The following is a 12,005-nucleotide window of genomic DNA, read 5'->3' on the forward strand; positions in this document are numbered from 1 at the left end:
ATGCGCATGCACGTGTGCTGCAATCTGATTGGCTGAAACTTTAAATGGCTATTTCTCCTTTGTTTTTTGAGGAAATTCTTTGAAATTTAAAATATAGTCATGCATTAGGATATCCTACAAAATGATGTAAAAAAAATCATGAAATCACGTGCATGCACGTGTGCTGCAATCTGATTGGCTGAAACTTTAAATGGCTATAACTCCCTTGTTTTTTTGAGGAAATTCTTTGAAATTTAAAATATAGTCATGCATTAGCATATCCTACAAAATGATGTAAAAAAAAATCATGAAATCACGCGCATGCACGTGTGCTGCAATCTGATTGGCTGAAACTTTAAATGGCTATAACTCCCTTGTTTTTCAACCAAACAGGATGAGATTTAGAACATAGATAGATGTAAGGGACTCCTACAAGAAGGTATGATCATCATGCACGTGCACGCACGTGCGTGCATTTGAAACGAGTATATTTAAAAATACTATTGAATGAGTGATTTTTATTACTTTTTGGCTGAATGCTTTAATATATAGTATATTAAAATATATAAATAGTGTAGACAAGATGATATGGTCATAACGCACATGCATTCACATGCGCTTGGGTGCAATGCTAAAAATTGAATATAATTGGTATCCTTCTGGGAAAACGTTGTTAAAGTCAAAAATGCACAGAGTTTGTCTTATTTAATGAAGCTTACAGGGAATATGGCACCGAAAGGGAGTTGGGGAGCGTTTGGGGAACATCTGTAACGGTTCCCGTTACAATTAGCACTAGTTATTATTATTCTTATTATTTTTCTTCCTGGGAAAATTTTGTCCGCGAGTGATCTTGTAAACTACACATTCGACTTAGGTGAAACCTATTTAGGGTAAGTAGGCATGTTATGTAGATTTGCGGAATCAAGGTCATTTTGCGCGCACGTGCTTGCAAGAGCGCGCACGTGCTAAACTTGAAATGACCAATATATAATGGATATAACCGTAACTTTTCTATTTTTAAACAAAATGTTTTGAAACTCATAATGTTAGGATGTATGAGTAGTATACACAAGATGACATGGTCAAAATAGCAAGATCGCACGAGCAAGCACGTGCGCTTCGCTCTCATTGGCTGAAACTAAATTCTCAATATTTTTCTTGTTTTTTGATAAAATCATTTGAAATTTTGAACATAGTCATACATTAGGGAGATCTACAGCCCGTATAAAAAAAATATCAGGAAAGCATGTGCATGCACGTGTGCTTGCAAGAGCTCGCACGTGCAACACGAGAAATGTCCAATATAATTGATACAGACGTAACTATTTAAATTATTGATGATATGCTTTAAAACTCATATTAGAAGTATATATTAGAAGCATAGACAAGATGACATGGTCAAAAAAGCAAGATCTCACGCGCATGCACGTGCGCTTCGCTCTGATTGGCTGAAACTTAAGTCTCAATATCTTTCTTGTTTTTTGACGAAATCCTTTGAAATTTTAAACATAGGCATGTATTAAGATATCCTACAATAATATATATAGCAATTATCATGAAAACGCGTGCATGCACGTGCGCTTCAATCTGATTGGCTTATGCTTTAAATAGCTATAACTCCCTTGATTTTCAAACAAACAGGATGGGATTTGGAACATTGATAGATATAATAGACTTCTACAAGAATATATGGTCAACATGCGCATGGATACATGTGCATGTACGTACGCTGCAATCTGATTGGCTGAATCTTTGAACAGCTATAACTCCCTTGGTTTTCAACCAAACAGGGTGGGATTTAGAACATAGATAGATGTAATGGACTTCTACAAGAAAGTATGGTCACCATGCTCATGTGAGCACGTGCGTGCACGTGAATTGAGTAAAATAAAAAATACACTTGAATTAGCGTATTTTTAAATACTTTTGGATAAAATACTTTGATATTTAGTATATTAAAATCTATAGATTGTTAAGACAAGATTATATGGTCATTACGCACGTGCATTCACATGCGCACGCGTGCAATGCTAAAATTTGAATGAAATTGGTACACTTCTTGGTAAACGTTGCTAAAGTCTCAAATGCATAGTTTGTCTTATTTAATGAAGCTTATAGGGAATATGGCACCAAAAGGGAGTTGGGGAGCGTTTGGGGAACATCTGTAACGGTCCCCGTTACAATTAGCACTAGTTCTGATTGATATTGTTTTACTTTTCAACTCTAAAAAATCAACCAAAAAAAAAAATACTCTAACAAAAAAACTTATTAGACATAGAAACTGGTATTTTCAGATAAGCAAGCAAATTAAAAAAAAAGTTGTCTAACGCTTTTGTAGTCTTTGTGGATAGGATGTCAATAATGAATGTCCTATGATATGTCATTGAAAAGTAATAATCTTAGTTAAGATTATTGAAATCAGGTCAAACAAGATAGTCAAGATCAAGGGACAAAAATCATAGCATGCTTGGAAATGTCTTTAAAATAGGCTATTCTATCCCTTCTCAATCAAAAGTAATAAAGAAAAAGAACATTTTTGCGAAGTATGTAAACTTCAAGGTCAATCGGTCAAAAATTCATAGTATATTTAAAAAGGCCACAGGTAATACATATTCATAATTTCAATGCTCTCTCTTTCCTTATTCAAAAGTTATGAACAATTTAAAGCAATGATAATTTCTTTTTTAAAGGACAACATCAAGGTCAATATCGTGTGTCAAAAATACAAGTATGTTCAAAAAGGCCTTGTCACAGGTAATGCAATATGGAATATTTCTAACGTCTTTGTTCGAGTAAAATTACAAATAGTTAATGTACTTTTATTTATCCAACAATGTACTGCTTCATCGATAGGCGCGGTTAAAAAAAATCACGTGCAAGGCGTTCAAAATAGAGAAAAGAAGCGGGGCTTCTAGCACATCCATTGACGGAATCAGTACCATGTGCATGTAATAAAAATTTTTCTTATTTTTTGATTTCATGATGTGATCAATCGATTGGCTTGTGTAATAATTTCATGCATAAACGCCTTCATTTAAATAAGACAGTTATTCTTTAAATATAAATCCATATCTCTTCTCATTCCAAAGTTATGACCAAGGTGAACGTTTATGTTTTATTGTAACAGACGGACAGACTTACAGCCGCATGAGATTTGATATTCCTTGGCTTTCGAGAATGCAGTGAACAATGAAGACTTTCAACTTAGATTCGATGCCTATTTTAAGATTTTACTTGAGCATTCCGTACATCTTTACACTGAAACTGTTGTATATTTGTATGTAGATTTTAGCTGTTAATAGAAGGGTCTTAATGAATCCATATATTGGAAAAGCATACTTTCAATTGATCATGACAAGCTTTTGCACATAAAATTAAAAAGTATTTAGATATTTAAAAACTGCTGCGAACATTAAGAAAGCTTGTTAGTGAAATGATTATACATAAGTTTTTTTACGCGTTGGCTTACAGATGTAATTTAGAAATTAAATAGAAAAATCTATATATAGGTTCACAACACTTTTCTCAAACAAAAAAGAATGTTGAAAAAATATAAATAGGAATGAAGTCAATACCACAAGAATTTCACTTGACTACCACATAACGTGATAAGTGTAAATATAAAATTTAATTGTCCTTAACAAGTCGTTTTGATTGCATACAATTAATATTAATAAAAGCACAATCCTAAAGAGAAATATTAATATCTGTTAGAATTTATTTTCTATCTATTACCATAGCAGATAATTTTATTTTGCACCGTAACTGTATTTCGTACGAAAAGTCAGCCAAAGGAAATTCATTATTATGGCCTATGATGTAAATATATGTAGGACTCTAAAGTCCGATGGTGACGCCAAAGTCCGATGGTGACGCCAAAGTCCGATGGTGCGAGAAACAATCAACGTTTAAAACGTCATAGTACAACTGCGCCAAGCTTCAATGCCGCGGGGGTTCAATGTCTTAAATAAGTATAAATATAAATCATTTTTTTGCGAAAAAGATTTTTCTTATCTCTCAAATAGATGCGAGACTAACTCTAATAGTTCGAAAAGTGTTTCAACTATAAACAAGATATCTTGGGTGGGTGCGAGACCATCGCACTTTAGCGCAGCATGTCTCATAGGAACAGGCCATCGAACTTTGGTGTGACCGTCGGACTTACGCGTCCGTAAAGTCAGCAAGTCATCACAATTTGGCGTCACCATCGCACTTTGGAGTCTTGCATATAAAATAATGATGACATTAGTACAAAAATAAGAAAAAAATGGGTAAAAAAAAGTTGAAGTAATCTCGTCTGTCCTACAAAATAGTAGGTAGTTGCTGTCTATATTAAGTAAAATATCCAAATATGAATTAGATGTGTCAGATATGGCAATTTGATATTTTTAATTACAATTTCAGAGGGATACGTCGTATCGGCATGTAACTTTTATTAATTGTTAATAATTTAATTTCAGTGGTAACGCGTCATTTGATTGGTTAAACGTTTTTTTTCCGTTTCGTATAATATAACTTGCCTACGTCAAAATGAGTTACGTCAAAAACGTATCACTCCGCTTGATGTTACTTTTAAAATAATGCTCACCTTGAAGCCTTTTTCTGCAGGAAATATTGTCTCATTGTCTAAATTGAAATTAAATTATAAGAAATGAAGCTTATTTCAACTTATGTTATCAGATATAACAAAACTTTGGGCAGTTTACGCTTATTTATAAACCGCGAAAAACACGTTTATCGTATGTCAAATTGAATACCATAAACACGTATATCGTATGTCAAGTTGAATACCATAACACTTTTTTATAAGGTAGAAGTTAATGAATAAATTCTGCATCATAGGAATAAAAACAGGTCAACTTAAAAAAAAACATGAAGCACTACAGTCGAACTCCTGAAGACTCCTTGGAGGACATCATTTGTGATTTGAATCAGGGAATGTAACGCTAGCGGTTCTGCTAACTGTATATGGTATAAATAATTTAACTCAACTTCCTTCATAAATGTACCATTCGCAAAGAAAACATAAGATTATAAACATTAAACAATTAAATTTATTAAATGCATTATCAACAAACAATTTATTTCAAACGACGACATTCACACCACATTCATACCAAAATTAACAACAATAAATTAAGTTTTAATAAATTAAATTAGAAAAATCATAGCGTAAAACTGACTGAAAAACCACCCAAAAATCTATGTGTCTATTTCCCAATATCTAATAATGAAAACAAGCCGTAGTTATTAAACTTTTACTTGTAAAACTTAACACAAGCTTTACTGTATTTAGCCGGTTAGCTTGTAAAACTCCTAGCACTCTATTTTAACGGGACACAAGCCCTCGTTATTTATAACGCTGACTTGTTAAACCTAAAGCAAGCTTGACTGTATGAACAGATTCATCTTGTAAATACTACGGGCCAAATACGATAAGTCCAGTAATCTTTATTAAGGTGGGTCCTTACTCCTGGATTTTTGTGTTTTAGGTAGCATTTTTTGATTAGGAATCAACAGTATTATAGTAATGGTAATTAAAAATGGTAAAAAATTGAAAGGTTTACACACAAATTCCAAAGGAGACTCTACTGAAGTCATACACCCCAACAAAGATTTTTGTGCAAATCACTGGTAACAGTTCTTTGTTGTTATTGTCAAATAAAAACAACAATTTATTTCAAATTTGCACTAATTCATAAGAAAACATGTCAATAAGAAAAACACAAGTCATTTTTAAAATATTTATTAAGTTTTTAGAATAACATCTGCACATTTATGTAAAAAATGTTATTGTACAAATTTTAACAAAAATAGAAAAATCGGGCATAATTTCTCAATTACATGTTTTACATGTACTTTTTTTCTGTTTTGATATGTAGATGTACATCTATTTCAAACATTTATGACAAAAAATCCACACCTGTCCAGATAATTCAAAATCTATAGCTCATGGAGTACGTGTACCCCCATATAAAAAAATTAGAAATCTGGCACTACACAGATCAAATTTTCTTACAGCTAAATATTTGATGTAATATTATGAAAAACTAAGATAATAAGTCCTTATCAACTTGATTATTCATAGTCTTTTCAAATATTCACCTTGAAATAGCGAGAAAAGTGACTGCCGAATGCTGAGAACGACAGTTAGGTCACACAAATGTACATGAACTTCAGATACTTTCTTAAAAAAACTGCTAATGATAAACACTTAAAAAAAAGTGATTTTTCTTTTTACATTTCACAAGTAAATGTACCTGTCTAAAAAACATACATGCACCAGGCGAAATTTTATAGTGATCTATTCATGCAGTTCACACTTATCAAAAGAAATGTTGTCAACCGAATTCTATTACAACTGTGATGATAAAAGTTATATTTCATTGCATAAACACATTAATGCAATTATGACACACATGTAGATAATTAAATTCAAAGTGTTTTCATAAATTCAACAACTTTGTTAATAACATTCTTGGATTTTGAAATCCGTGGAGTTTTAGAACTAGACATTGGTTCACTGAACACATTGTGTATCCCATTCTGTGGGTCTCTTTTATGAGTAAGTTTCAACTTGTTCAAACTCAAAGAACAATTGACGAGTCTCTTAGATATAAGAGCAGAAATAACCTTTTTTTGTACAAGAGGCTCAAGTGAAGCTTTGACACTGTAATAGGACAAAGTGAATACATCTGAAGAATTACAATGTTTTGACAACTTCTCTTCATAGAGTTTTCTTAAACTTGTCACATCAGATAAAGCATTGTGAGCTTCATAATCTACACCTAGTAAACACTTCACTAGTGTTTCTTGTTTATAGTTACAAACTGTGGCCTTATCAATCACTTTTTTGGACAATCTATATGTATCAATAAAACCAGACACACTGTCTTGAAAAACATGCATCAAATTGCATTTCTGTAAATGAAACATCAATACAGGAATATCAAAGTTTTGGATGTTATGCCCAATCACAAAAGGCTTGGACAGTGACCTGACAAAATTAACAAATTGTTCCAGTCCCCTTGCAGGTTCTACAGCATCCAAAGGCTGTCCATGATGCTTCAAAACACCACCCTCATATGTTAACCCTGTTGCTCTTGATGCATCCTCCGCAATTGCTCTGTTTGGAGTCATATACACATTGAAGGTTTGGTCAGCAGAAACTGCAGCTATCTGAAGTATATCTGATGTTCTCTCTGCAACAGAGAAATCAAATTATACACATACTTTTTCACACTCAAATTTCATTAATTTTAAATAAACTATAAATATCTGAAGTATTAATTTCCTATTCAAAATATGAGCACTTACGTAGTCCTGTTGTTTCTAGGTCAACATACAGCAAAGAACTGCTCTCTGGAGATACATTCAAAGGGTTTAAATCAATATCCTGCAGGTCAACATCCTCATTTTCCAAACCTATTTCAGAACTGTAGGTAGCACCTGTAATCACATAAGTCAAAATACAATTAAAGTATTATATAAGCATTCTAGGAATTGATTTTCATTAGAATACCACTACTTTAACATACCTTCCAGGACCGATTGTGAGGCATCCTTTGATAATCTTTGACCTTTGAGTTCCAAGCGTCTTCTTTTCACACTACGCTGACACTGCGACAAACGTTTTTTCTTCAGCTTGTTGGCCAGGCGGACTGTGTGTTTGATAGTAAAATGTCCCGGTGACAGTGTCAACTTCTTATTAAGCTATAAAAAAATTTTTTTTTTAATATTTGATAGCAATACTGAAAACCTAGCTTATAAAAGTATTTAATAAAATTAACGGTACATCTGAATGACATACGTAAACTACTACTTGACTTCAACATCATCATCATAGGAACAAAGATTCTTGTAATTTGACAGTTTACGAAAATATTTGAAATAAATAGAATATTAAAAAAAAAAAGTTAGTATATAATACTGTAGATCACTTATTTTTAGTGACAGCTAATTTTTGTGAGATAGTCTTTGACTATTGATAAGCGAGACAAAATTTTCATGAAACACACTGTCTCATATAATTTTACTAAAATAAAGTTCTCACAAATAAAAAGTGATTTACAGTTATTTGTTAGTAAATAATAAATTGTGAAAATGATGATGAAATATATTCTCAATGCAACTCCAACGGAAAGAGAACAAAATTCCCAACATGTTTCTACCTCTGATACATAGCTATAGCCATCATTCTTTTGGCATACAGTTGCCGATATACGGGAATGCAGGCTTTCAGAGCCTCCAAAATACCTGTATTAGTTTTGAAATTCCATCAAAATATTATGGACTGGTATATGGAATGGTGAAAATTCATACATGTACAATACATTGATTATACTTACAGTCTTTTTGGTGCTTTACTAGACACCATCTGATTGAAGCTTTCATTCAGCTGCGTAGATCCTAAAGCAGACAATTCACTAGCTTTGTTGGCATACTTCTCGAAAAGGTCCTCTAGTGCTTTACGAAGAATAGGACATGACAATGGTTTTCCATATGGTAGGTTTCTAGGTTTATAGTTACTTTTCTCACTTTTACACCAAGAACCACAGCCATGATGCTCTCCTACAATTATGCATAATGTTAAAAATGCCCTTTACACTGTACCCTACTTTCAGGGTTCTTTTTTGTAATTAGACTGATCCACCATTTGACACACTCTAAAATTTCAAATTGAGTAAGCTCACTTACTGCATTTACACCCTTACCATATAAATGTGAAACAATGTTTCTGAAATCAGCCTTGAGTTGTTGTTCTCTGTTTTGATTCTGATGGATGCAGTACATAAAACATCGCTCTATATGTCCTCTGACCTTGACATTTCTCAACACCTTGTGCTGGTTACTCAGTTCAATCAAGCTGCCAGTAAATCCCTTTTTTGTATGGTTGCTGTCTGATTTCTTGGAGATGTTTGGATTCACTGATGCCTTCACTCTTGAAAGAGTCGTGGAATCATTATCCATAATTAAAGTTGTCACCTGAAGTATGAAGAAAATGCATTTGAACCTAGTAGACAATACATGGTGATGAGAAGCTTTCATACAAATACCAACTGACCCTCTGATGATATTGTTCATTAAAACAAGTGATTTGACTGAATTTGAATATGGACTGAACATTACAATTAGGCTTCTCATAGGATGGCAAAATTAAGTACACTAATACCTTTACTCCTTCATCTTCAACATTCTTTAGCATCTGGCAGGCCATTGCAGGTTCCATCGCTTTAGCAGAACCTGTCCAGTTTACCCTGCATTTGTGTTTTCTTGGTGGAACTCCTTTGACTTTGGCTGCTGCACAAATTCTGCATTTCTTGGCCATTACCGAGTACCCAATAAGTTTCTTTGTTTTCTCCCCAAATAATGAGGCATGGCCTAATTTGATATAAAATTAAATAAATTAAATTAAATCTATATTGATATTGATACTTTCATGTAAATATATGGTGCTAATGCATTGCAGTGACAGCCTGTTACATATATCATGAAACTTATAATATGTAGTAAAATTTTTGAATTTACCTGTTCAAATTTTTTAATAGTAAATATATACCTGTGAGGCTATTATATGCTCGTCCTGTGCCCCGCTTCTGCCATGCTCCATCAAAACTGGCTGACAGGTTCCCTTCACTCCTAAATTGAATCCATAACCAACATGTTATCATGTATGAGGTATTTGTGAAAATTAAAAAATTAAGACTACATAATTGAAAACAAATATTTTTTTTAAAATTTAGTTTTCTTTTTCAACAATATGAATTACATAACATGATGAGAATAATTTTCCCTTTTACGATTCGTGGTAAATAGCCCCTTCACGATAACTCAATACTTCTGAGTTCTCTTTTGCAGGGCAAATTAATAACGTTTGGCGAAGTTTTTGTTGATAGATAATTAAATGACGTATATTATACAATTGCTTTTACATCATATTTCACCAAACTATATCATTTTGCCCCGCAAAAGAGTAGCACTGCAGTTATCTTGAAACGGTCTATTTTATACAAAATAGCTCATTTATCAGATTCCTTTTTACATCAAACTTTAAACAAAGAAATATAATATAAACAAATAAAATACATTTCAATTTCTCTGCGAAGATGCTGTCGACAACTTTCTTCGGCCATTAAATCCAGCTGGTTCCCAACTTCTCTTTCCCGCTCCTTCAAACTCTTCTGGGTAATTGTAGGGATGTTCAGGGAAGCCAATAATCCATTCACTTGCGTTTCGCCAAGTCCTTCATTAATCATTGCTAAAAAATGTATTAAATTTGCATATAAATAGTTGATACATAGCAACAGTCCTCTACAGGGTTATAAATATTTATGTCAAAACTCAATACTCAAAAGAGAATCTGTAACTAAAATTACCTGCTGCTAATTTAGTATTAACATCCCATGCGTATCCACCACTTGTTGTTTTGTGTTTTCTGCCAGTTGGTACTTCGTTTAAGAGACCACATTCCGGAAAATTGCATTTAACAATCAAAACGTGTGCTAGTCCGAATTTTCTCTCGCTCACACAATTGGATAAGTGAAGTGGTTGGCCGCATAGTTGACAGCTTTTTAACCCGTCTGCAATAATGCCCAAATCCACAACCCGCCTGCCCATGCGCCACTGGTCTTTCTTCTCTTCGTCTTCTTGCGACAACACAACTTCTTTTGCGATCTGGCAAGTATCGTCACCACCATTATCACCATCAAAATAATTGTGATCTATTCCAACTAGAGCTTCTTCAGGTGTCTCACTTATATTCACTGTACCGCTCTTACGTGCCTTGCTTTTCTCTCTTCCTCTGGCCAATCCTTCTCTTTGTTTCTGTCGAGATTCTTTAATAAATCTTCCCTTGTCGTCTCTCGGCATGATTTTTGCGCGCAATTTATTTAACCGGATATGATATTAGATATGAAAAATTAAAACCCAAAACGGTCGCGATTACGAATCCGGCCATTGTGACGTAATACATATTCTAACTCGATTCTTGTGACGTATTTCAAGGGTGGACCTACGTTAATTAAGTTAAAAGTAGAGTGAAATTAAATTCCAAAGTCTTAAATGAAAATTCTAAAGAAAAATTCTACAGAAAAATTTTCGTATCTGGAAAAATTAATTTACTGATTCTAAACAAAATAAAATTGACTTTTGTTGAATTAATCAAGCTTAGTCATCATAAAAGAGAGAGATAGCAAACGTATAACTTTTGTTACGTAGTTTGTCTTAAAATAGAAATTAAATAAATGTAGAGTAAAATTGTAAAATTAAATAATCCTAGAAAAATTAATTACTGAAGAGAACTACTTAGTCATGGACTGTTGAGGTCTTAAACTACCGATCAAGGACAATAGCATTTTTACTATTTAATGTCCTTCACGGTTAAATCCTATCCTAACTAAATAAATGAAAAATAAAATAAATTCCTAAATAAAATAAAGGATAAACAAAAATAAAAATTAAAATAAAATCCTAACAAAAATCTAAGAGCTCCGTAAAACGGACCTACCAAATCAAAATAAGCAGAATAGTGACTAGAATTTCTCAGCGTCTAAGTTTCATACGACTCAGGGACAGAAAATGACGGAAAAAGACGGAAAATGCTGGAAAAAGACGGAATTATTAATTATGAAATTTCATTGGATTAATAACTAATGATCAATTATTTCACGTGAACAAGTGTTACCAAACATTCAATACAAAACTTAAATTCATTCTTTCTCACATATAATCAATTAAAACAAAATATATTTCACAACAAATAATTTAAACAAAACATATTCAACTCAAAACAATATTTAGTTCATCTCAAAACACATTCATTCGAAAGAAAGCGCCATTGATACTCAATGATTTTATCGACTATACAACCAATAGGAGAACAAATTATCGAATAGATTAACAAGTTTCTTAACCGGAAGTACATCGTACAGAAGAGTTCCAAAAACTGTCAAAATGTGCCAAAAGAAGTTTAAACTGTTAACAGGTATCAAATTAATTAAGTAATACTAAACAAACAACAATCACAT

At 32.8% G+C, this 12,005-nt stretch overlaps 1 protein-coding gene across 4 annotated transcripts; it reads right to left on the bottom strand.

The window, feature by feature from the left end:
• Positions 1-5,439: 5,439 nt before the first annotated feature.
• Positions 5,440-10,973, bottom strand: LOC134279410 (uncharacterized). 4 transcript variants are annotated; one of them, XM_062761830.1, is made up of 8 exons: positions 10,356-10,972; positions 10,066-10,237; positions 9,539-9,618; positions 9,152-9,360; positions 8,694-8,964; positions 8,464-8,550; positions 7,297-7,428; positions 5,440-7,181 (listed from the first exon to the last, which is right to left on the bottom strand). In XM_062761830.1, exons 1-8 carry the CDS (start codon positions 10,846-10,848, stop codon positions 6,415-6,417), a joined length of 2,211 nt encoding a protein of 736 aa, XP_062617814.1. In that variant the 5' UTR covers positions 10,849-10,972; the 3' UTR covers positions 5,440-6,414. The 4 variants fall into 4 exon arrangements, with proteins under 4 accessions (XP_062617814.1, XP_062617792.1, XP_062617800.1 ...); XM_062761823.1 differs by lacking the exon at positions 5,440-7,181 and having other exon boundaries at positions 7,349-7,692; positions 8,328-8,550; positions 10,356-10,973; XM_062761808.1 differs by lacking the exons at positions 7,297-7,428; positions 8,464-8,550 and having other exon boundaries at positions 8,832-8,964; positions 10,356-10,973.
• Between the last annotated feature and the right edge of the window lie 1,032 nt (positions 10,974-12,005).

The sequence above is a fragment of the Saccostrea cucullata genome, unplaced genomic scaffold (genome assembly GCF_032062105.1).
Source record: "Saccostrea cucullata isolate Sc308-1 unplaced genomic scaffold, CSIRO_AGI_Scuc_v1 ctg1585, whole genome shotgun sequence".
In the NCBI taxonomy this organism is placed as follows: domain Eukaryota; kingdom Metazoa; phylum Mollusca; class Bivalvia; order Ostreida; family Ostreidae; genus Saccostrea; species Saccostrea cuccullata.